The sequence below is a fragment of the Ciconia boyciana genome, chromosome 5 (genome assembly GCF_034638445.1).
Source record: "Ciconia boyciana chromosome 5, ASM3463844v1, whole genome shotgun sequence".
In the NCBI taxonomy this organism is placed as follows: Eukaryota; Metazoa; Chordata; class Aves; order Ciconiiformes; family Ciconiidae; genus Ciconia; species Ciconia boyciana.
The window spans coordinates 75,746,531-75,772,442 of NC_132938.1; the positions used below are offsets into that span (position 1 = coordinate 75,746,531).

A 25,912-nucleotide genomic window follows, 5' to 3' on the forward strand; every position below is an offset into this window, starting at 1 on the left:
TGCAGCCTACTTCCCCCTACCCACCCTAGCCCCTTCTAAAAGGTTTTTGTGAGTTATTTTAGCGTTCATCACAAATCCTGTTGTAGTAGTGATGTCATTTCAATGCTTACTCAGGAAAGTTGCAAATAAAGGAGATTCAAACTTCTCACAGAAGCGGGGGGGGGGGGAGGGGCAAAAGAAAACCAGCTTTAAGTGCATGTAAACATGTTTATACAGCTCAGGAATAATGGGTTATCAATTTGTCAGTCTGTAGCCATGTCTAAGAACTCTCCTCTCTCACACCAATAAATAATGTGGAGTTGGCTTGTAGGCAGTGACTCTACCGACCACGGTGCTGACACCGTGTCCCTGTGTCCAGTCAGGATGCCAGGATGCTTCTCCTAATAATGTCCGTCCTTCTGCTGATAGTGCTGTTTGGACTGAGCCGCTGCTGCCTGCACTTTTTTTCAGCCACTTCAGTCTCTGAGTCGCTCATTTCGGCATCGGGGATGTACCCATCATTCTCGCTGTCAGGCTTTAGCTTGCTTTTTGCCCTGTCCTTCGGTGAAACTTTGCCCACGCCCAGGTAGGGGTAGCTGGAGTTCTGGCGGCAGGTCTCCTCCGGGCTCTCGCCCTGCTGTTGCCTCTCCCCCTTCTTTGGAATTCGGAATCCGCCCCAGTTTTTCACTGGGCTTGTGGGCGTCGTAGGCACTTTAACTACTGTCTGATTAGAGTTTACTTTGACAAGACCCCCGTTGCATTTAGGCACTATATCCCTCCGCGTGCCAGGTGCTGACCTACCACTGGAGTGGTTCACAGCCCTTTTATTTTCCGATTGTCTCTGAGAGAGTTCTGTGGGTCTCAGTGGTTTGTGGTTGTGTTTAGAAGTCTTTTCCTTTAGTTCCGCCTTGATCACCTCACACTGTGGACGATTGTCTCTTCGTTTTCTGTGGTCTGGTATAACTATGCCATTTTTCTGCTGTGCTGATACAATCCGTGTTTCTGCAAAGGTCTTGTCAAAATTTAAAAAGCTACTTGGAGCTGCACCGCCTTCCCTTTGGCCGGGCTGCCTCAGCATGGACTTGCTGTCACTCCCAGAGCTGTTTCTTACTCTGTCCCTCTTGTGTGACTTTTTCAAAGAGTGGGTTAGAGATGTGCCCATTTGTTTCCTGAAGAATGCAGAATGCCATTTCAAATCCTCTATTTTAGGGGCATTGGGGCCCAAAGATGGACTATTGAACAACACCGTGTTTTCCATCGAGGAGAATGAGGAAGGCACACCTAAATGTAAACAAATCAAGTTGAAGTCAAGCAATCCCATGCCTGGGTAAATACCACTTTTGAATGTAGCTATTTTAACTCTGTTCCTCGTGCCTGGCATGTTCTTCAGCACAAACGGGTATTCGGTTGCCTATCCAGCACCTCTACATCACAATTAGGTGGCTCTGTTGTGGTTTCACAACGTACTGCTGGTGTAGTTTACAGTACTCTCCTGTAGCTGTGCGGCACCTAATTACACTTGTAGCAAATATAAATCCTAGCACTACTCTGTCCACTAAGACAGACTCCTCCGGGAGGGGAGGAAGCAACCAGCATGCGGATCTGATTAATAAACTCTCTTTTAGACAGAATCAGTTAATGAATACTTCAAGGATAATCTAGTTAATGCACTAACTTTGAAGTTACTCATCGTTCTGAGAAAAGACTACTGTCAATGAGATTAGGCAGAAAAAAGCATGTTGTTTTAAAATCGGAGCGCTACCTTTTCAAAATTCATTTCTTTAAACTGCCATCTATGATGCAAAGAAGCACACACTGAACACTAATGCGGCGGCACTAATAAACCACAGACTTACTAGGTACCATATGGCACCTGAATGTAAGTCATGGTCTCTCTGTCATAAGGAGTCATTAAAGAATCACACCAGAAAGGATCGGAAGCAGCAAGCCATTCAGCGCCCCATGGATAAGAACACAGACTTACCAGTTTCTATAGCAATGTGCCCACCATTAGAGCTACGCAGATTCTCCTTTTTTCTTCCAATCTGCTGATGCGTGGTGGACTACACGAGATTTTAATGAGAATAAATGAGGTCCTGTTTGTCCTTCAAAATTAGTCACTAGCCTGTAACCAAACCCCTCCATGCTTGTGCCTGCGGTCTTACGTGAAAAAGGTAACACTGAAGCATACCTGAAACTCTTTCTTGTTCCAACTGCTTTGCGTAGATATTAAATATCTGTTCTTGAACTTTGCAAACAGATCTCTTTATTTTTTCCCTTCGGGTCACCATGTAAGTGAGATTACGCACCTAGAAGACATCAAGGTGATGAGGAGTTTGACAGGAGTTGTGTTTCTAGAACGTCAATCTGTGCTTTGAATTAATTGAGTTTAAGTAAGTGCTACACACCATTTAAACAAGTTAGTAACGTATTTAAATTTAACCTTCCTCAACACACTTCTTAGAGAAGAGTCTTAAATACCGTTTAATTGACAGATTATTCCATCAGATTCGGGAGGGCCACAGCACAGAAGTAACTTCTATGAACGCCTGGATCAAATATATACACACAGATACAGGAAATCTAGAGAAATGCTGGAAATGCTTAAATATACTCAGTATTAAACAGCCTAGCACCATTTGCTTCTTATTGTTGGAGACACAACAGAAAATTATACTTAATGAGTAGCATGAAAGTGTGGAGAGCTATTCAGCAGCACCAGTCTTTCTGATGACCCTGCCACTGCAGTACGATTGATCAAAACGAAGGCAGCCAGTCTATTCATGCCATAGCACAGTGGAGGTAGCGGGGACTGGAAACAGTAACGAAATGAGTATTTATTTTGACTAGCTCAAGTTTTTTTAGAAGAAAAACTACATTTCTGCCCTTAAAATGTGACTGTCTAATCTAGACAGCTGTCTCAGTTTCACAGCCACCGCTCTCGTAGAGCTTAGGAGTTATCTCTTTCCCAGATGAGGGAATCGCCGAGAAGTATACGTGGGTGTTTCCCAGGCTCCTCTCTCAGTTCAGTGTAGCTGCATACAGCGGGGTGCCCTGTGGATTACAACCTCGTAGGCTGGCCTCAGCCATTAAGGAGGAGACGCTTAACAAGTGTGACTGACTGGTTTTGCTAAGGTCCTGCTCTATTTAAGGCTTCCAGTCCCGAACAGCCCGTACTTGTAAGTAACTGTCACTAGACTTGGGAGGGATTCGTCTAGCCTGGCACCCTTTCTGATACAGTCCATGGCCTTTTGTTCATTGCCTTGTCTGAGCCAAGCTGCACAACAGATGCGTCATGGCCACAGAAGTACCTGTTTCATTAGCTGAACTGGATGACAATGACTTCAGAATCTGTTCCTAGATGGATGACACTGTCACTGATGTCATTCATAATCAAGTCTACCTGACTTTACCTTGAAGAGGAGAAAAAAAAGGTAGACCCCATTTCTTTTTTTTTTTCATCCAAGTTATCTTGGATGTTACAATCACTGGGAACAACGGAGTAGTAAAATCCTAAAAATATTCCTAGAATGATGTATCCTGTTTTGACATCACACTTAAAAATGGAAAGGATACATACAGAATAATTTAGGAGCCAGAGAACATAGTGACAAACTCAGCTTATTTAGCTGATCAAAGAGAAGATTAGAAGAAATCTTGAGCAGAAACAAAAGAGACTAGATAACGGCTATCTCACTGAGCTATAGAAGGGTCATGGGCTCGAAGTTGACACTAGAAAAAAACTTCAAAAGAAAAACTGGAACAATTCATTAGAAGAGTAATTAGCCATCGGCATCCTTTACAAAGGACGCAGTAGATGCGTGAGCACCTGCTGTCCTGATTTAAAGACTAGACAGTATTCTGGAAGAAAGGCTCTAGTTCACCCACAGGTCACTGAGCCTGAGGTAGGACCTCCTGAGCTGGGTTCCGTATGTGGCCTGCAGGAGCCATATGCTGTATGGATGTGAAAAACTAAGGTAATTTCAGTACTCCTTCTGGCTCTACCATACCTTACACTCTACTAGTTAACCCAAAGAAAAACAAAAAGGAAGGAATTCAGGTTGTTACAGGATCAGATGTACTTAAGATAAAACACCAAACTGATCCTACTGAACTGTTCTTTAAACATTCAAAACCTAATCGAGTGGAGCATCATGTGCCTCCCAAACCTACTACACAGCTAGTCCACTGAAATGTCATCCTACTAGGCTGTGTCAATGACAAACAGATCTGCTGCAAATCAAGGGAAGTTTCATCATCTTTTCCTTCTTGTGCACCAGATGAAAAGAGCAGAGAAAGCCCCTAAAGGCTAAAAAAGCTCCAGCTGGGGGTTGCAGTGCAGTCCACAGCCATCGGTGTTAATCAGTAAAAAAGCACAAGCAGAAATAGGACAATCCAGTTACAAGGATATTGGATACTACAACCAAGACCTGCTGGCCCTGTGAACTAACCCTCTATTTGAAAAGGATAATTGACATGCTCTGGAGAAATTTAGTGTTAATGGTCTTTTCTGACAATACAACTTTAAGATGCGGCACGGAGTGCCTGCGTACAAGGGCAGTAACGGAGAGCGTAGTTTGGAAACTCGGCTAACGAAGGCCAACACACCTCACACAAGCACAGGCAGTGCAGTGGCTTACCCGCTCTAGATCCTGCCGGAGGTGTGTGAAGAGCTGCAATCTCCTGAACAGAACATCCTGTTCCCGTTTAGCCAGATTGTCCTCTTCATCCTTCTTTGGGGTAATCAAAGGCTTATTGAAGTTGGCTTTTCTCTTCAGCTTCCAGTACTGGTAAAGGAATCCCACCGGCTCCTCGGGCAGCCGCAGCGCTTTAGCCACTTCCAAAGACTCGACAAACGTATAAAACTCATCCTCCAGCTGCTGGAGCTTTTGCTTGCGGAGGCTGACTCTGTGGGCCTCCTCCTGGTTTTGATCCATGCTGTGGAAAGGGTCGATGTGGGCAGGGAGAGAGCTGTCCTGAATCCCGTTCCCGTTCTCCTGACCTGGGCTTTCATTGAAAGTCTCATCATCCGCTTTCTTGGTGGAGCTGTGCTTGGGACAGTATGACTTAAATTTCACCTCATCGTTCTCTGCCAGTATGGTCTTCATCTCTAAGCCACGGTCAAATGCACAGGTGACGTGAAAGGCTGTTCTGCAGTTCTTCACTGAACACTACAGAAATTAAATTAAAATTAATCAAATACAAATTTTAGAAGCCACACTGCCTAAAACTATCCGAGCAGCCAAGACTGCTTTGGAAGAACAACCCTGTTACCACGCTCTGCTTCTAAGCTGCATGTACGTTCTTGCTCGCCTTTAATTAGGTTTACGATTTAGTGCTTTTGGGCCAGGCAATGATCAACTGGCCCAGTGGGACAGGAGTGGTTAACCCCTCCCTAGCCCAATCACGCTATTCAATAACCAGCAAATCCACAAGAGGAGTGTTCTTGCCGTCACCGGAGCCACTCACGTAAGGCAGTGTTACACAGGAAAACGTTCCCCCTTTGACTGCGCCAGCACGAGAGAGGGAAAAACATCTCAATGGCTCCAGGCCAGTCTGGTACTTTTAATTAAAAATCTTTCCCAGCACCTGGACCCACACTACCCAAAAGGCCTCAACCAAGGGGAATTTTTTTTCTTCTGTTGTCCCAATTTTATACCATCAAATATTAAATCACTGTCAATCACTACTTCACCGACTACAGCCTTCACTTCACCTGGGGGATGAGGAGAACAGGAAATTCAATTTTTTGTCATTTTTCTTCCCTCCCGGTGAACCCAGCCGTCACGGAGCAATGGGCGCTTGTTCAGCTGATTTAGCACTTCATTTCAATTATATGTAACTTTCTCTTGCAAAATGCTGTCATAGCTATTGCCAGCTACAAACGGAAAGGTTTAAATATATGTATGTATGTATATACACACACGCGCGTACATATGCGTTTGTATCAACTCACACCTCTGCCTCCAGTGAGAAGAACGTAAAGTGGAAATGAACATTAGCGCTATTAACGAGGAGGAAACAAAGCTATGCTTAACCTAAGTCATCTAACCTTGAAGAGAAATGCATTGCACGAGGATGTTTATACAGTACTTTGTAAAGAAGCCAAATATCTTTCTCCTCTGGGTTTTCCTGCTCAGGTTGACTCAGCAGCCAGATGGCATATAAAGGTACAACGGAGTTTAAATTGCCAAAGTTTCAAATTAACATTCTTTAACAAAATCAACATATCAAAGGAATTAAAAAATACGAAAGCACCTTTTGCCCTTTCCTCTCTTACTAACAAACAGGGCTAAAGCAGCCCAACTGGAACAGCAAACAGTACAGAAGTGTACTTCAGCCATGGCTTCCAAGCTGCTCTCGTTGAGAATAATCAGCTCTCAGTGTGGCTAATGTTTTATTGGGAGAAGAGGGGAAAGCCTGTCTCATCGGAAGGAAATCTGCTGAACCTGGGAGAATATGCAGGCTCGTTTTTCCCAGCTTATTGCAGCTGCTCTCTGCCCAGCCTGATGCACACTTCCAGCTGCCGGCTTTTCTAATTGTTGTGCACATCTCACAACGTCTCCGGAGGATCTCTCTCTCAGTTCATCCAGTTAATGCTACTTCCTTTCTATTGCAGAGGCTTTGTATAATGTTCTCCTCTGCTGTATAAAATTTCACAACACAAATCTCAGTACTTCTCACTGCTAGCTTTAATGACACCAAGATTTACACAACTCCTATAAAATGTCAGGCGAAACTGTCATTTTTTTGGTCTCTCCCCCGTAATTCCAAATGTAGAACTGTCTGAAGTGGCAGCCACCGTGCCTGCATGTCATCATCCTGTGTCGTCACTAGACGAGGAGAGGTGGTATCAGAAGAAATATGGAAGGACGCTCCTGTCTCCCCTGCACACTAACACATCAATACGCCAGCGTTCAACTTAAACTACTCTACGTTACCCCTCAGAACAGGTCTGGAGGATGGGCAAAACCATTTCAACCATTTCAACAGCAGCCAAGAGGAAGGGGGCAGCTCTGCAAGGAGGTATTACAATTGCAAATTTATATGCTGTGGACAGATTTATTTTCTCAACTTAACATTTACTATTTTATACATTCCTTAAATGGAAACGGACTGATAGGTTTCTCTGGAACTACTGCTGCATTGCTGTTTTACAACTTTTTCTGGCAACCTCATCAAATGACTCAGAGCACGAGGAAAAAAGGAAATTGATAAAACCTAATTTTAAAAAAGGGTAGGACTTCAGCAATTCCTGTGTCTTAATCCTGGTCTTACCATCACGGATCCTGTAACATTAGGCTAGCCACAAAACAGAAAGAGCTCTACTTCTTCAGACTTCTCATCAGACAGTAGTATCTTCCTGTCTGTCTCAGGGAGCTTTCTGAGGATCATTTTCCTGAAGTGTATGAAGCACTTCGGAGGTGAAGAACATTACCACAATACTAAGCTACTTTTTATTGTCTCTTTCTGCACAGTCGCAACACTGCCCCGACTGGGTCACCTGTCCTTACTCTCATGATTTGTTCTCGAGTAAGGTAGATCAAAGTTTTGTCTCGCATCTCAGGAAACCAAGTACCTCCCTCTTTCAAAAATTCGGGGCTCGGTAATGTGTTTTCTCCATCTCTCTAGATTTTAAAATTGTTCTTAAAATTATTATTTAACATTTCTGAGTGATTTTCCACTATAAAGGATCTGCAAGTGCTTTACAGCTAACAACCCAATATAAATATGCTCATGAAACCACACGGCCCAGTCTGAAATGCTTTGGTGCAGATCAATTCAGTTATTTATCAGCGACAATTCACAGGCTACGGTGAGAAAGGCTGAATCCAAATCCAACTGAAACTGCGGAGAGAATTTCAGAAGTATGCAATGAGACAAATTGGCACTGGCCCAAGAATGAGTTGTTGGTATGAAACAAATGGCTTTATAGTGCTGGCTTTACAGTTTAATTATTTATTGAAATCATTCTTTTGGAAAGAAATCATTCTGGAAATCATTTTGGAAAGAAATCATTCTACAGAAATCATTCTTTTTGGAACTATGGAGACTAGACATTTATTTTGATTCTGCCCCGTCTTGCTGTTTCGGGTAGTCACCATCCCTGAGCTCAAGTGAGCACCAGAAGGCAGAACGATAACATGGCACCGCTTCTACAGCCATGTGAACTGGGAAACTCACACCCAGGAGTTCTTTTTCCCCTTAGAAACACCAAGAGCTCCAGAATCTACCCACAACCAATGGAGGAAATGGGGCTTATTTCCTCAGCTTGTGGCTTGCTTGAATCTCAAGAGCAGACCAGTCAAACAATCTCTTTCCTTCCTAGTGCTCAAAAAGCCTAATATTAAATGATCAGATACTCTCCTCAGCAACTTAAAAGCTGGACCAACAATAAAACAGTTACAGAAAAAACAGTTACAGCAAAACAGTCCAATGTTAAGTAGTACCTAAAATTAGAAATTCAAAACTACAACTAGCTTTGTCATCAAAGCAAAGGCATTCACTTCCACTGACTTCACTGAGAGCTGGGCATGCTCAGCACCTGAAAAATTCAGGTTGTTACAGGAAATACTCAACTCCCCCTGAGGCATCCAACTTGTCTTAGAAGTCACTACATAGGGACTAGCAGACAGGTTTCAGCACAGCAGCTTTCAGCATTCAAGCTTCGTTTTTGCAGGTGGTACATCACAGAAATATAGGTTTTTTTCCTCTACTCAACAACATTTAAGTTTTACTTCAGTGTACTAATAAACGTATCAGCATATCTACAAATTAGGAAGTCTTATGGGATGACCTGGCTATTATTATTAAAATTTTACTAACAAGTAAGAGCACACCAACCTTCAAAAGCACTCAGTGTGCAATTAAGCCCATAGTAACAAACAGGAAATTAAAAAAAGTTTACTGCGGACACACATTTTGTGTATCTACTGAAAGCTGACAAAACAAAACACACGGACATCTGTGCAATTACATTACCTGTATAGATGCTCCAACTTTTTCATTACAAAGGCTGCACACCAGTGCCCATCTACTGCTGGGAATGTGAGAAACCTTTGTGATGGGCTCCATTTTTTCTGGGCTTCCAATGCTCACCTAGGAGAAAAAAAGGTTAAAAATCACAGCGTGACTATTACACCATTAAGTGAAAAGGGAAACAATTTTATCAAAGAAATCAGATTCCGTGTGTGCATGTGCAAAATTAGCATGTTCCAAGTTCCTCAGTTTATAAGGAACTAAAAAAAATTAAAATTCTGTTTTTAAAATATCAGTTCCTCACTGCACAAACAAAACAGTTTCAAGGTGAAGCCCTCCAATTTAAAGGTGAAGCCCTCCTATCGTACAGGATGGGTATTTTGATTATGAGAACCCACAGGAATTCTCACTGTCACATCCAAACCCTCCTGATTCACCTTTAATGTTCCGTTTACAAAATAAATCAGTACTTTGTGTGCTTGTTACATGAGCTTTGCCAGCAGCAAAGGCCTAATTTTTTGAGGCCTAATTTTGGTTGACAAAGGTAATGCAATTACTCTCTTTACAGATGACGCTTCATCCTGCCAGACTTTACATCTAATTGAAAATCTTTTACACTGTCTTCCTAATAAGTACCATATATATGGTACACGCACCAGGTTGAACAATGTTTTTAACAGACTTCTCTCCCAGACTCAATGCGGCCCTGAACTCCCAGAGGATCGGCACCTACCTCTGGAATCCACAGAGCACAGCTAACGTGGACCCACTTGGTGCCGCTCCGGGTCGGCTTCATGGCACCACCCTTCTTGGGACACAGCAAACACTTGGGCTGAACGCCAAGCGCGCAGGTCCTGCACAGCCAGCTGCCTTCCGGCACCTTCAGGATCCCGTAACATGCCTGTGTTCCCATTTACAGAAAAGGGAACGAGAACAAACGAAACAAGATGCATTTCTGTTACTTTCTAGCTGTTCACACATAGCCTCTCACAACTCTCCAAATGTTCTTTATGGAATTTCTAACACTGTAGAAACATTAGCTTGTGGAGGATCTCAGGATGCTTTCATAAACTTAGCCAACCACATTACCCATTCATTCCCTAAAAAGATCTTTCAGTGAAAGGAGCAGAAGTCACGACGAGCTGTTACGCAAAAAACCACTGCCCACTTCAGTTGGGAAAATGAAGAATGTGTTTACCAGCCCAAAGAGCAAGAGGACTCCCGACAGACAACCCTGCCAGCAGCGAGCTACCACGAAGTTCAGTATCACAAAGACTACAAGTAACAGGAACTGGACTGTATCTAATTCAAAAGGCAAGAACCACAAAGTCAAGAGCTCTGCTGTGCAATACTCAATGTTATTCCAAAGCATTGGGGTTTACGTCTTATTCAGAGCGAAAAGTGCAGAACAGCAACTAATTAAGACCACTTTTTTCAGAAGAGTGCATCTTTATGGAGCCCTCTGTCCAAATTACTGTCAATTTTTACCTTCTTAAGTTTCAGATTTGATGTGATCAGAGCCTAAGGATCAGAGAACCACCACAGGTCCAAAAACATCCACTTTACTCTGAGTATCTTGCAAGATAGCCATTTGTACCTTACAGCTGTCACATCATTAGTACAAATGCATTTAAGTAACACGTGCAAGAAAATGCCATTCTTGCTCATCGGACAACACAGTTTTCCAAACACTGAATGACAAAGCAAACTTCTTAAAGCTGGGAAGGAAGGACACGCTGATAGGAAGGCATCTGCCACAGTAAGAAGCGTCCATGGAAACAGATATGGTAAAATTGTATCTGTTCTTTCATGCTAAGAAGACTTCTTAACTGCCACGAAAAGGTGGCACATAATAGTGCTTCATTAGCTCAGCTCAGGTCAGTAGGTTCTCCATGAAATTACAGTAACTATAATAAATCCTACCTGTGTCCCTACTGATTGCCTGAAATTTCTTTTTTCCCCTCTCTGCTGAGCCTAAGTTGCTGATACCAAAGGTGTGTTAGCCCCAGAAGTGTGCAGAAAGAGAGGAACAGAATATAGCAAGGGAAGTAACCAGGTGAGAACGTACAACAATACATGTGTATGTTTTGGGGAGGCTATTCCTCACCTTGTAACTTCCTCCACACAGACACAGTACCACTTTTAACCTGCTTAGCATGACATTTCTAGAATTACATGTAACAGTTCTCCTTCTCAATTACATAATTTCTGAATTCATCCCACCGCTCAACGGTGAGCTCTGCAAGAACTTAACAGATCAATGTCTGTCACTGGAAAAAAATCCAACCTGTTATCTTTAATGGTTTGGAAAAGTTTCTGTCACCACCCTTACACTCTCCCACTCTCCCACCACGCCCTGGCTGCCATACCTGGTGCACACAAATATTGCATTTGTCACAAAACACCATCTCGTTGCCATCTTCTCCATCTGGAGACTGACAGACGTCACAGACAACATCTTCATCATATTCAATCCCAAGTCCTTCTTCTGTCTCAATAGCATGATTCATGTTATCATAGCACCGTTGTTCAAACTCCTCTATGACCCTTTCCATCGTGTACTCATCCAGCTCAGGCATCCCTGGGAAAAAGGAGTTGTTACTTATTTAAAGGAAAGAGTGATAACCACCGCCACACACAACTCCACTTTCTTTTTTAACAGCTGAGTAGGTACAGCCAACCCCCACACGTACACATGCCATTCCTAGACAATCATGCCTACTCCAGCACAAACTAGGGAAACTAAAACCAAAAAAAAAGTCAAAGAAGTCTTATAACTGTATTAAACTAATAGAAGCAGAGTATCCAAACCGATCTTTCAAAATCCTGAGAGAAACTTTCATAAACTGATTTTGGCTTCCTGGTCTTGTTCTCATTTTTCCTTCTGGGACAGCACTGTCTATGGCTTTTGCTTCAATTTTGCAACCCAGATGTTGACTCTTTTGTGAAAGATTTGAAAGTGTTTTGAACCAGAAGTGATGGCAGTAGAGGGGGGAAATCAATTACAAAATCTGCTATGATACTTGCAGCAAACTTGCAGTTTCGAACAACGGTTGTTGTTTTTTTACAAGTTCCAACCCAACAGGGTGCAACCTCAACTGAGGTCTTCATCAGACCCTGCTACACCAATAAATTAGTTTGTTTTAAACAGTGAAAAACACAGTTGTAATAAATGCAACATCAAGTCTGAGACAATAAATAAATGCAATGTGGGATTTGGTCTTTTCAAACAGCTTCCAGCAGAAAATTATTCATGACACCACAGCTACAGGCTGATTACATTGTAGTATTCTATAATTCAAATTTTTTAATTATATTAAATTACTATTATAGACCTGAAAAAAAATCTATCATAGAAGCAGCAAAAAAAACATCAAAAAAAGAGTACAGTGCTTCCCCCTCTGGCTTCCATCTCTCACTTGCCATGACAATGAGCTGGCTCTAATACTTCCAAGTTGGTACTACACCAACCTTCACACAAAATCATGCCACACAAACAGCTGTGAAAGCAAGAAAGCTACACTACTGCAAACAATTGTTTTCCTCTTGCAAAGTCAGTTTAGCACAAGAGTCTCCATATACTTAAATCACTCCATTGAAGCGTAGGTTTAGGACACCCTGCTTTTGGTCTAATTCCCAATACCTAACGTTTACTGTGACATACGGAAGATGGCAACCTCACGATGTGTGTTTTAACACGAAAATCCTCCCTTTGGCTCTCCCTGTGAATAACCAAGCCACAAAATCCACAAAATGAAGAAGAAAAAAAACCTCTCTAGCTCCCCCAGATCAGAAGGCAAACACTCTACAAAAGTACTTCCAGCTTCCCTTAATGACAGGTAAACCTTTGCAGCAGAGATCAACGCATCCCATACTACCCAAACTGAGCAGCTGAAAGGCAGCAAGAGGAAACATCCAAAATCCTGCTGATGAAAGAGAGTGAATTTTGCCCTGCAGCCCAGAAATACTGCACCAGCAAAGCAGATGATGGCAGGTTTTAGACCAGTTTGCAACTTAACTCTAACCTCACGATTGCTATCACTTTATAAAAAGCCAAAGCCCTCAGAGATATGTCATTGACTGTGCAATTTATAAGGGTTAAAAAAGGGAATCAAGGGGCTGCAGCTTCAGTTCAGATGTTTACATTCATTCTTTTAAAGACAGCACATACATTTTCAGTACCTGAAGTACTCCAACAGGTATCAAAGAAAACACAAGGAATTCACAGCCGCAGGGACACCATAACGGAAGCGCTACAACTGTGGATCAGGAAATACTTCCCTTCTCAAATGCCCATTAATAGTATCTGTAGAGTGCAGTGTCTGACAGAACACCCAGGTACATATTTCAAGACCCACAACGTACTGCCTGGTACTGACAGGAGCCTCTCCTTCCCTCTGCGTACAGCAAAACTGAGTGGATAAAGATTTAGAGCAAATGAACTACGAGAAACTACACCAAAACACAACATCAAAGATGGGATCTGTCAAATTCTAGCTGTTCAGCATTTCATGTGCAACGTGAAGGTTACGTTGGTGTAGCAGAATGGCTACCACAGGGCTTCACGCACAGGTACAAATCTGCACGACGAAGAGCCCCTCTTGTGTGCTTTATCACTAATGCTATTCACACCCCAATGTAACACTGTGGTAGCCCTCCTCCGGTTTTGGCAAAAGACAGACAGACAGAGGGGATTATCTACATTGGATAGATGGATATCAATTACAAATCATAAAAAGTATTTTTAATTTTTCTTTGAAGAAAGCTAAGGGGACTTGCTGCTTCTGTTTTCCTTAAGATAACTGGAAAGGTAGCCTGAACTCTTGAATCATGAACTGTTTTGAAATCGTCTAAGCCCAACACTAAACCTGAGCAGGCCTGACTTGAGACCTGGAAAAAAAGCTTGGGTTAAGAGGCCAGGTCAAGGCTGAGTCATCTGTTTCTTCCATATGTGGGTTTAAAAAGGAGGAACTTTTAAAGAGTTATAAATGGTCAGTTTGTGGTTTACCAGGTCTTGAGCCTCTTCCACCTGGCACAGCACCTCTTCCCTTATCTAAACAATGTGGTAAAAGTTCTGTGCTGACTTACGTCCTCTTCAATTCCACTGAAATCCTCTCCTGAAGCACACACCTTACCAAATAAATGTTCCTGTTCTTGCTCTGCTCCCCTGCCCCTTCCCACACACAAGGCATCCCGTAGAAAAGGGAACAGTTGCTCCCCTGGTGACAGCTCCTCTTCCTGCTTTGGAACTGGAGCACACGGTCACAGTAAGGTTTGCAAGGTTCCTCCAATAAATCACTGCGGGAATTCCTTACTGTCTCATTCCCTGCGCAATTCAGCTGGCGTAGGTTCTCTACACCTGCCAAGACTCCTTGTCTATCCTTCGCACTGAACACCGCTAGCTAAAAAGATGATCCGGATATGTTACACAGAGAAAAATACATAAATAAAACACAAGGACTACCTGGAAAAACCACCTGAATGGTCAATCTAATGTTCTCTTCAAGGACCTTGATAGCAAAATGGGAACTCTGTGAGAATTCCCTTGTGAAATAGAAAGCAGCAGAGAAAAAAAACCACGTGGCCGGATTCTGACCTGGTCTAAGGAGTTACAACTCAACAGTTATGAAAGCATATATATCTTAGGGCTTAATCACATCAGGTCTGGTTTCCCGTGGCTACCCCAACTCATATGATTACTCTCTCTTCATACCTCTATCATCTCTTCCCACTGCTGCCCTCCCTAATATTATTCTTAAGATTGCCAGCTTTAAAAGAAAAATAAAGCAACAAAAACATAAGCACTCATTGCTCACCCATTTCTTTGAATTCTTCATTGGCAAGTTGCAACCATGCTACGTCCACGTCATTGAGATCGTAGCGACACACGCTGTCTGCTAAGGTTCGAATGTCAACATAGCCCAGCTCTGGAGGCTCTGAACCTGACGAAACAATATACTTCCTGGGACGCGTAAATGTGACAGCTTTTGTCTCAGACACAATCCTAAAACAAACAGACAAGCAGACATCAGGTATGCTGGGCTGCTGAAGGACTTGCTTCTCGAGAATTCAAAATGCCTCATTCTAAGTGACTAACAATCATCAGCAGTCATCTAACCATCTAAGCAATTGTCTTGCACCACTGAGATGGGAAGAGAAACAGTACAGTGCACTTTCGTAACGGACTGGTGGTATCATAAGACATTAATTGGAGTTGTCTAGAAACCCAATTCATTACCAGTATTCTAAAGAAAATTAAAAGATTAGAGGATAGAACTGTGCTTACTCTTACCTGAAATTCACACTTGTTTAAAGCTAGAGTAGGAACACTGTATTCATGTAGTGATGGCTGCCACACACAGAGCTGTTAAACTCCGTTTTAAGACTTTTTTTAAATCAATCTGTTTACCTACAATACCAAGATCAAGAAGATTCAAGGAAAAAAGTAGCATTTCCTGCTACATTTGAGGTTTTCTTTCTTATAGTACGTTTCTTCTGATTATTTTTTTGTATGTGTGTGTAGCTATGGAATTGCCTTCTTTGTGAAATTCAGAAGACCTTTCCACAGAGAATCAGTAATTTGCACTAGCTTCACCTTCACTTACCCAAGCAGATCCAAGCTCTGACATCCTGGGTCTGCATTTCCTCTTTCACAATCACTAATGTCATGGTGGGCCAAGTGCAAATATCAATCAGCCGCTGCTGAAACTACCTTCTCTCAGGTTTCGGAGGCTCCAGTTGGCCAACAACCAACCATGAAAGCGTATTTTAGCTGCAAGCTAACTGAAGCTTTGTTTGACCACAGGCATTGGTTCAGGAAACAGTGAAGTACCTACAGCACGTAACTTGTTCTAGGTCAGATTCCAGCAATGCCACAACTTTGCAAAGCCAGGAGCTGGGGGCAAAACTGCCCAATTCACAAAGGACAGCAGTTATTCTGCCAGCAAGCTGGTGACTTGCCTCCAAACAGCAAGATAACTGTCAGCCCATCTGCAGCACGGTTCTCTCAGTAGAGGACACTGCACCTTCTCTTAGTTAACTGCACAAACTGAAATTCAGTTTGGATGAATCCCACTTCACGATGTAACGCTGGTACCTGCAGGAGCGACCGGCCACGCTGCCAAATGACTGCCTCCTGCAGCACCAGTGTTGATGATTTTTTGGTGCTCTAGTGCTTCAAGGGAGGAGATAGTACCAGTCCGCGTAGAGACAACTTTGAGCTGGGAACAGCCTGAGCTCCACAACAAGCAGGACATCCTCCACCCTATTTTGTCCCCATCTGAGGTCCAACCTGTTAACTCCTCCTCCTATCAGAAGACCCTGATGTGCTGCTACTGTATCTGCACGCATAGATCTCAGTAAATCTTCTCCCTGTTTCCGTCTGCTGCACAGCCCTAAATCTTCCCCTCATCTAGCTTATTTCAGACAACAATCTGAGAAATGGTTGGCAAGAGGCAAATGCTGAATTTGGGGCTTCAGAGGTGCAGAAAGGGACTGTGGAAGAATACGAATCTGAATGACCTTGCCAGCCTAACTGCACTGCCCAAACTGTTCCTGGTCATACTGCACAGTAGTATTACAGACTACTACATCTCACAGAGAATTTACTTTAAACTGGGCACTGCTCTCCCAATCTTCTGTACCATAAGTTCCTTCCTGAGTACTTCTCCATGTGGAAATCATAACCTCTGGGCAGCACCCTGCACATGCTGTCTAAATACCACTGTAGTGGCACAGAAGAAATAAGCACAGGTAGTTTGGCTGCAAAACAAACCACCTTCATCTCTTTATTTCTGTGATAGAAAGACGTAAAAAAAAGCAGCGCTTACTACACACCAAAAACCACATTCAACTGAATTATCCATCTGACCGCATGCTTACACTGAATCACCACAGACTCACTCCTTTCCCCACCCCTCTGAACCTCCTCATGCTGCCCTGACCAGTCGCTACAAGGCCAAAACCTTTTATTCTCTATTATGTACCTCACTAGCATCAGCTATCTGTACTCTATTTTGCTTCTGTTCTACACTAGCTACTATTTGACTATTGCTGATTCAATTTACAGAACATCTCCCTCCCCTCCCAGTTAGGCACAGAACAGTTCCATCACTCCAGCACCACCACGGCAGGGCTCTGCAAGTGTTTTGTGAGGGAGAAAACTGGACAACAATCGGGCATCAGAGGGCCACTCTGACCAACAGGTACTCACCAGTGGACTATACAAGATAGCTCAGCAACTAAAAGAGTGGTGCCTCCTGTGCTGATACCTACAACTCTGGGTGCCTTCTTTCCCTATCTCCTTCAGTATCTTAGATTTGGAGCAACATCCCTGTTGACCATTGGCAGAGAAAAGCTCTCTCTTAAGTGAGTACCTGGATCTGATATAGGCACCAAACCACCTCCCTGAAAGATACGGGGTGGGGATCCCCTGGAAGGTCTCCCTCTGCTAAAGTCCATAGGTCTCCTGGCCCTGCTGCAGCCTTGGGAGATGCTTGAAAGAAAAAGCAGTGTTACACAGCAGAAGACAATGTGAGCACACATGTGCAATGTGTGTGCATTTATGCAGGGACTGGGTGAGGTCAGTGTGGAGCAGGCTATGAGCACTGCAGGGAAACAGTACGCTCCCATGTTCTAAACCGCACAGCAGAGAGGAAAATGCAGAGTTCTTGGAGCTCCAGGTCCAATCCTTCAGAAGGAGAAGGAAGGAAAGGGTTACCTGATGTGCGGGTAAGTTCGTCATTGTACAGACCTAGTGGGGCTTTGCAGCGGTCTGCAGGTTGCTGCACAGAACACAAAAAGCGCTAACAAACATTCCTGTAGTCCCCCTACTCCAAGGTTAAAGCTGGCAGATGCAGACCTAACAGAAGCAGAGCAGTGTCACCCAGAATTTTTTACTGTATATCAGAGATGGGACTGTTCTGGCCCCTCCAGCACTGGTGGGCCATTTGGTAATGCCTTATGGGCCAGCCTGGACTTACTCAAAGAGATCTAGTATGATTAAATGGCAATAATCCTTGTTCTTCCCACTTTCTCCAACTCCAATCCAAACTAAGCATAAAATAGGTAAATGGGCTGCAGCACGCTCCTGCCCTTACAACTGTACTATTTAATTTGAAACAGAAAACAATACCTAAGTGTAACAAACAAGGTAAGGAAAGTAAGGGTTTCTTGGATAAGAGCTAGAAAATCTCACATTAATGTACTTAGTTACCTGCACATCTGGATGGTTCTTAAAACAGCTGAAATGTTGTACAACAAACAATTTCCTAAAGTAGTAAATGAAACAACCAAAAAAATAACGTGAACCAAAATAAATGCTGTATTTTCTCTAGCCCTTAAATCTGGCTTGTCTAACTCTTCCTTGAAAGGAAACTATGTCTTGGAACTAAGCACAAGAAGCACTAGACAAGGGCTCTCCCAGCAACGCTGAGTGAGGTCAAGTCTGGGCTTAAAAATTGAAGCTGTTTTTAAGGTTCTGTCATTACACTCCATCCTAATGTAATGCCAAAAATGATTCTCTGACATTCATATTTCAACACACAGGCAAAACAGGCCTGATTCTTGACCTCTCCGACCATTCAAAAAGCTGAGGCAGGTTGCTCTTCGTCTCTGAGAACCAAGACCTTTCTAGCTAAACACTGTGGAACAAAGCTCAAGAAGCCAAGGCAATGTAGACATAAGCTGCTAGCATAAACATGTGTGTATTTGTTTACATTCCTCCAAACTATACCTGGCTACTGGTTCTGGGATGGTCCCTGGGCTAACTGGCACCTGAACTCCCTTTTCCCACTCCTGCCTCCAGGGGTCTGCCAGCACATAGTATTCATCAGGGTTCAGCTGGAAGGAGTCATGTAACTTCATGGCAGTGATCAGGTCCGTTCTGAACACCTGCAAAGAGAGTGACCAAGAGAGAAAAATAGAGACACTGACATTTGATATTTACACTCTATGATTCACAGCTTCAGGGTAACCATGGAGGACAGTGTGTAACAAGGTCACTGTATCAACAGTGAACTAACCCAGCCCACTGCAGGACAGAAGTTTATCTTCATCGCAGGGAAAGGGGTGGCTGAAGGTGCAACTACTGATAGAGTGACTTCCAGCTAACTCCACTAACAAGTCCTGGCACTCCCCCTGCACTGGAGACATGATGCTAAGAGGTGCTACCCACTTTTACATCTGTTTTGGCTGCAGTAAAAGCTGCAGGAGCTTTGCATCCTAAAACAGCAGCACAAGACTCATTTTTGCTCAAAGGTTTTTCGGGGTTTTTTTAATTATCAGAGCTCTGACTAACCCAAAGACATTCTAGAAATTCCCTGTGGTAGAAATCAAGGCGTGACTCTACCATGACCAGCCGCAAGAGGAAATTCTAAGGAGATGACTCTTTGTGCAAGTATTTAAAATAATAACCCAAAAGATCAAATAAAATAAGACCCAAACTGGAATTCTGGTGGCAGCTCCATGTTCAGCACAGGTGCTTGTTATTTGATCAGCTACAGACACCTCTGCATCATAGCTGTAACCTTACTTTGCCTTTGCAAAGGCATCCACCTCTAAAATAAGCAGGATGTTTGGCAACTTTTGGGTTAGCAGCCATAAACAAGCAGCGATGCAGTCTTCAACAAGCCACAGAATGAAACAAAAAGGGATTCACTCTTGTAGCAGGCATGCTGTGGCACTAGTGTGGCAGCTTCAGCCTAGTTTGCCACTGCCTGGCAGCACTGCAGAAAGCAAAGGGTGCTGTCACAGGCATCACAACTACAAGCCTGCACTTGTTTACAGGTATTCCAGCTCTCCCCACCCTGCTCTCCCTGTAAGGCAAGGTTGCTGTAGACTACAGCCACTGCACTCGGCACTCCTCACCTCCACAACCACAGATTTTTAACTACTCAATGACATGTTCAAAGGAAAGGGTTAAAAAGCAACCAGGTGACAGAAAATAAGCACCGCCAGGACGAGAAAAAGGTAGGTAACATCTTAAGAAAAGTTCCCCTGCAGACTCCTCAGTTTGTGGTAGACAGAGTCAACATCCACCCAGCCCCACGTTGCAGAGTTACAAAGGAAAAAAAGAGATTATCAGGGCAGCGCTCCTAGATAATCTTATGGGGCTGCTAATGGGGCAAAGTGACACAGCCTCCCAGTCTCCTACCCAGTCCCAAACCAATGGCAACACTGGCTGTTTTACGTTAGCTCCAGCCAACTGCTGCATATGGCTGAGGAAAAACCAGATGTATACAGAGTGCTAATTAGGCAGGCCTCCCCAGGACAGCAACTTCTGTCACAAATTATTCACGCACCTGAAATCTCAACAGATTCCCTACAATTTTTGGGAAGTATTTTAGGGAAACAGTGAACCTGACGGTTAATTACACTTCTGAGAATATTTCAAAGTGTGGTTTGCCTGACCACACTGCACATCTTGAAACCTCTCCTCCCTCCCAACACACACATACTATCCCACTTCTGTCTCAGTATGTTTCCATTTCCACTCTGGCTTTGTCATAAAAATAGCTAAAATCAGGACGTTTTTCTTAACACTTGTCTTGACATGTTCAGAAAAACTGCCAATGTTAAAAAATAAAGAATAATATTACCATATGAAGGAAAGGGTGAATGCAGGTAATGAAATATAATGAAATGTTTTAAACAATCAAATTACAAGTCCTGTGAGGCTCCAATCAAGAAATGAAAAATAAGCCACAGAGTACACTGGCTCACAAAACAAACAAGCACAGCTGGCCAGGGGATTCTGCACTTCGAAGCGGTTTGAATTAAAGCAATCAAATGTCAAATGAAAAGAAGACTAAAAATATAAAATGGGACACAAAACTCGCTCAGACTGAGAGCCCAAGTAACTCAGGCTCTCAGATAAATTTGTCACAAAACTCCCTCTAAAGCAAAGCTAATGCAGCACCTGACAGCCAAGAAACTCCTTCCCAGGCCAGTGGCCCTGTGACACCATTCTTTCTGCTCTAATTTCTGATGCAATCAGACTGCCCGGAGCAAAGCAGAGACTACAGAAGTGCTGGCTCTCAGAAGCGCTGAACACTTCAAAGCTAAAGGGTGAAACCCCGGCCACGCTGAAGTCAATGGGAATTTTGCCACCAACTTCAATGAGACCAGGATTTCACCCGGGGAATTTAGCAAGTGTCACTTTTCTGCCAGCACACTTATCATCAGAATAGCGTGCTGTGACGAGCAGAGACAACGCAAATAGAGGGAGGGAGGGAAAAAGACTGTGGAACAGAGCTAAAGGGAAGTATATGAGAAGTCCATCCAGGCTGAGAAAACAAGAGAGAACAGCACAGAACTGCAAAGATTCTGACAACAAATGCAGGGAAAGGAAGAGGAGAAAACAGAAGCACACAAACATCAACAGTAAGATTCGTAATTATCTCAGATTAATTCTTGATAGCCTTTCATGAGGTAGTTCTCAAAACTGGGTCTAAGGGGCTACTTCTAAGGGATGTACAAAAGATAACTAAGGAAAGCAAGCCTATCACCAGCAAGAATAAAGGGGGTCTCACCAGGGGTCTCCACATTCACCAAAAAATAAAAGGTCTTTAACAGCCAACAATCAGAAAAGACAGCTGGAAAACACCAGTACTAGGCGTAGTTCACACTAAACAATGAATGGGGTTCTTCTTGTGAAAACTCTTCTCTGGGACTCAGGTATACTGTCGTTGGGAGATTAATAAACAATGTTTTTTCTCAACACCAATCCCTCACTAATGCATCAGAAATACATGTATTGGGCAAGTAAGTTAAACAAAGAAATTCCATCTCCCAAAGCTAATGCTTTCTTTGCAGCCTCTACAAAGCCTGCAGTGTACTATTTGCCTGAACATAGGGAGATTCAGCAAGAATATTTCCAAAGAACTGGATCACATTTATGCGTTACTAACAGTTGATCCATCCTGGAAAGTTCAAAGATTTGTATCTTCCTTGATAGGACTTCCTCAAAGCCCTACGCAAGACAGAACTGTCAGGAAGTGGATTTCTAGTTTGACAAGCACTTTAACAAAGATCATATACCAAGACCCACACCAATATGAAATAAATGCATCTAATGTAAAGTTTCACAGTTCACAAATCAAGCTACAAATAAACCCTGATGCCTAAAATACTACAAGAGAGACTGTTGAATACATGCCAGACCATAACAAAATTCAGATAGAACCTGGTGCTGGCAGTGGCTGTGCCAACAGCTGAACTCCCTAATCTCCTGGCAAATAAAGAAAAAAAAAAGGGGGGGGGGGAGGCGCCCGCTAAAATGTAGCAAAAAGAAAAGAAAATAAAATGTAATCAGAAGAAATTGATCCAGAACCAGAACATGTATACGGCTTTGTATTTGATAGATGTAACAAAATGCAAATCAAATCCCAGAAATACCTCAGAAGGTTTTCGATCTTCATGTCTGGAACACGAATTCCTCCGATGTCGAGATCTGGAATGCTGGGACCAGGTGGACAGACCTAGGATACAGAAATGATCATTTGCAGACACTGCTGCCATGTATCAGTAACAGCCTTTGCTCTCTCCGCACACCCAAGAAGGCCAATTGACTTCAGTGGGACTATATGAGTAAGGCAAGCCAGAGCCAGGTTTCTATGACAAACCTCCAAAAGACTCTTTCAAAATGAACCAGAAAATAAAAGTTACTCAGTCATACACTTCAGTGATCACTCTTCTGTTTTGGTTTATAATTTTCTACTGAAACACGCATGTGTTGGCTGCACTGCACTTATCAGCCTTCTACCCAGCATTTGGAGAAAGCTACCTCATAACATGCTTCCCCCTGAGCATCAATAAACCACTTTCTGCAGATTAATAACTGACCAGGAGGTCTGCTGGTAGCCTGAGATGTACTCTTTGAAGCTAATGTATTGATGTCCTAAATATCTATATCGGTTACCCAATTTTTACCAGAGCAAGCCTTTTCAAGATGAAGCACACTGCCATGCACACACAGTAGAGCTCACAAAACAAGCTGTGGTCTCTTCTCCCAAGCAAATCTCTCAGTGTGGTTGTACAACTTTTGTCTGCATAATTATTCACTACATTCCAAACAAATTATATCTTTTTGCCTTGAAACCTTTTGACAGAGTCTCTGTCAGCTCTCAGAAATATTGTAACAGGAAAAAAGGAAAAAGAGAAAGAATCTACACTCCATTGACAAGGCAGTGCTTTGACACCAGACTGTATTATACCTGTGCAAATCAACTAATTTTAATTCAGTAAGATTTACAGGTACGGCAGGTATTTTCCACTGCCAACTACACAGCAGTAATGAAAAAAAAGAGCCAATAAATCCTTATGGGTTGGAGAGATGAAGGACTTGTAATAAGGTCTATATGATAGGGAAGCTAGCACCTACATGGTGAACTCTGAAGGATGAGCACAGATTTTACAACTCTGGGCATTAATTGTAGACAAATAAAACAGAACCAATGTAAAGGCCTTCCCACACTGCTCATTTCTTCACTGGCCTGTGCACATAGATGCTAGGAGTGAAAAGTGCAAGGCTACAGTCCATAAGAGCAACATTGCCTCACATCATCCAGCAGAAACATCTTGGGGATCAGAAAGCACCATTCAAAAACAGATTGCATAGGATGGGCTAAGTTCTCTGTTAAAAACAAAAATCAGTTTCAAAGTAAAGTGACTGTCCAAGACTTTCATTGAAAAGATACGCCTGAGTAACAAGTCATCAGAAGAATTCATTATGTTGTAGTTATGCTTTTGTCTTCTCTTTTCAGTTAGTAATACATTAAGGAATCTACCCCAATAAAAACCACTCTGTAACACAGCAATGAGTAACAGACGTTCTACAGAACATGCATAATGGTCAAAAACCGAAGCAAGGTACTCAGCAAACAGCTAAAAATCTTATCTTCTGAGGTAAGAATACAGAAAAGATTATTATAAGCAAATGTTAGTGTTTTAATATAAAAGCTGGTGATTTGAAAGGTTTTTAAAAAGTCAGGGGCACTTTTCCTAAGCCCCTCTATTTTACAATTATAATTTTCTTTTTTTTTTTGGGGGGGGGGGGGGGGGGTGCAGGGAGGCAGGAAAAAAGTGACCAACTGCCATTTACTAATCTGTGTGGAAAGCCAGACTCCCAAGATCATTTAACTACTATTCCATTTAAACATTCTCTTGAAAACTAAAGAGAAACACAAGCAGCAGTATAAACTCCTTCTGAGGATCCTATCAGCCCATACCCAAACTCAACCTAAAAAAGTCAGAGGGGAGTAAGTGAAATCACTCAAAAAGTGTCAGATGTACAGCTAAAATTCACGACAGAAAAACAGATTTTTTCCTGCAATATAACAATATAAATATTAACATTTTAACATTCTGACAGATGTGATTTCTTTAACAAACAGCTTCACATAGACAACACAGATTGTTACTCAGTTCTCGTGGGTTCTGATATTTTCCATCGGCAAGACATTAATATCTGACCAACTATCTGCCACTGAGGTATTCAGCTAGTTAGACCACCGCACCAGCAAGTCAGACACTTATTTGTGGATCTGAGTGCTTTGTACACTGTTGGACCTTGGGGAGGGAGCCTGCATACAAGATAAGGAATTAAGAACAACAAGCTGTACTGGCAAAGTGGTGTTTGATTCCGAAGTTTCTGTGGGAAAAGAGCTGGTGAGTCTCGAGGCTTTAATACAGTTGTTCCCAAGTAATGCATGCATCTGGCAAAACCAGAGCACTAGCAGTATGATGTACTTCTGGATCTTTACCTGCGTGCTTTAATTCAGCTCTGATGACAACTCATCATAAACTGAAGACGAGTAAGCAAGCATATGGGCTACTTTTTTTTTTTAATGTGGGTATTAAAAGATGGATTTCCAAGTCTCTCTCATGCCACAGAGAAGCTACAAAGGTGAGGAGTAAAATAATCCCTACCATATCTTCCACCTCCATTTCTTTACTGTGTCATCTGCAGATGCTACACATCAAAACAGTGTCTTAAATGTGTACTTCTATTTTAGACACAGTCCATGTACACAAGGGTTAAGCCACTGGGTTAATTAACTATTCCATGCAACATGAAAGGTCAACTCTTAGCACCAAAACTACAGAATCTTCATTTTAAATTACCTTTTTAAAGTGCTATGCGAAAGCACACTACGTAAAATTTCCATGCATAAAGGACAACTCAAACGCAGACAGCCTTCCTCAGGATATATTATAATGAGTATTTTTTCCATGCCAACTAACTTCCTACAATGAATAAGGGAAGAAATAGTTTCTTACATAGTTCTGTAATGGTTCTTTCCTTGCACATAAAATTGGTGAATGCACAGTGAAAACACACAATGTTTTCAGTAAGTTACTGAAGACCCTGTTGTATTTTTCTGAGCAGTGTAAACTGACTGTACATAATACTAGGAGAAAAAGGTGGAAGAATTTCTCATGGGACTCAGATTTTACTACCCACTAAGATCTGTAACTGTAGCTAACAGATGACCTCTGGCAAGGGCTTCACTTCAATAGGGAAAACATTTACTCACTGAATAAACAAAACCCAACTATAAGGCATGCATTCACAGATTCAAACAACCACCACCACTCAGACACAAAAGTGCAAGAAATTGAAGGAGCCAGCCAAATGACAGTAAAATATCCAGCCCATAACAGTATTAAATTTAACTACTTTTGAAATCTCAAATAAGAGTTTCAACTCTGCTTCCATTAAAGTTAATGGCAAAATATCACTGCCTTCAACAGTGCCCAGACCAGGTCACTGAATCACCCAAAGCTGCTTTCATTAATGAGCAATCCACCCACTCCAAGTACACTAATAAAAGTGCAGGAGGAAAATGAAGGATGTTATTTGTCTTTTAAGCATCCTTTCCATATTTTCATACCTAATCCAGAAGAGAGACCTCACTGAAAGAAAAAGTTCACAGGCGATTACAGCTGCTTCAGT

At 42.5% G+C, this 25,912-nt stretch overlaps 1 protein-coding gene across 11 annotated transcripts in view; it reads right to left on the minus strand.

Moving 5' to 3' along the window:
• Positions 1 to 358: 358 nt before the first annotated feature.
• JADE1 (jade family PHD finger 1) overlaps positions 359 to 25,912 on the minus strand; it is a 98,670-nt gene continuing 73,116 nt past the window's right edge. For 10 of the 11 annotated variants that reach the window (XM_072863226.1, XM_072863218.1, XM_072863220.1 and 7 more), the window contains 9 exons: positions 22,354 to 22,436; positions 18,692 to 18,849; positions 14,775 to 14,962; positions 11,328 to 11,539; positions 9,692 to 9,859; positions 8,962 to 9,078; positions 4,620 to 5,150; positions 2,171 to 2,288; positions 359 to 1,260 (listed from right to left, as the gene is read on the minus strand). In XM_072863226.1, the coding sequence (XP_072719327.1) occupies positions 359 to 1,260; positions 2,171 to 2,288; positions 4,620 to 5,150; positions 8,962 to 9,078; positions 9,692 to 9,859; positions 11,328 to 11,539; positions 14,775 to 14,962; positions 18,692 to 18,849; positions 22,354 to 22,436 (2,477 nt within the window). Of the gene's footprint in view, positions 1,261 to 1,963; positions 2,043 to 2,170; positions 2,289 to 4,619; positions 5,151 to 8,961; positions 9,079 to 9,691; positions 9,860 to 11,327; positions 11,540 to 14,774; positions 14,963 to 18,691; positions 18,850 to 22,353; positions 22,437 to 25,912 lie in introns of all 11 variants that reach the window. The other variant, XM_072863229.1, reaches the window with a different exon arrangement.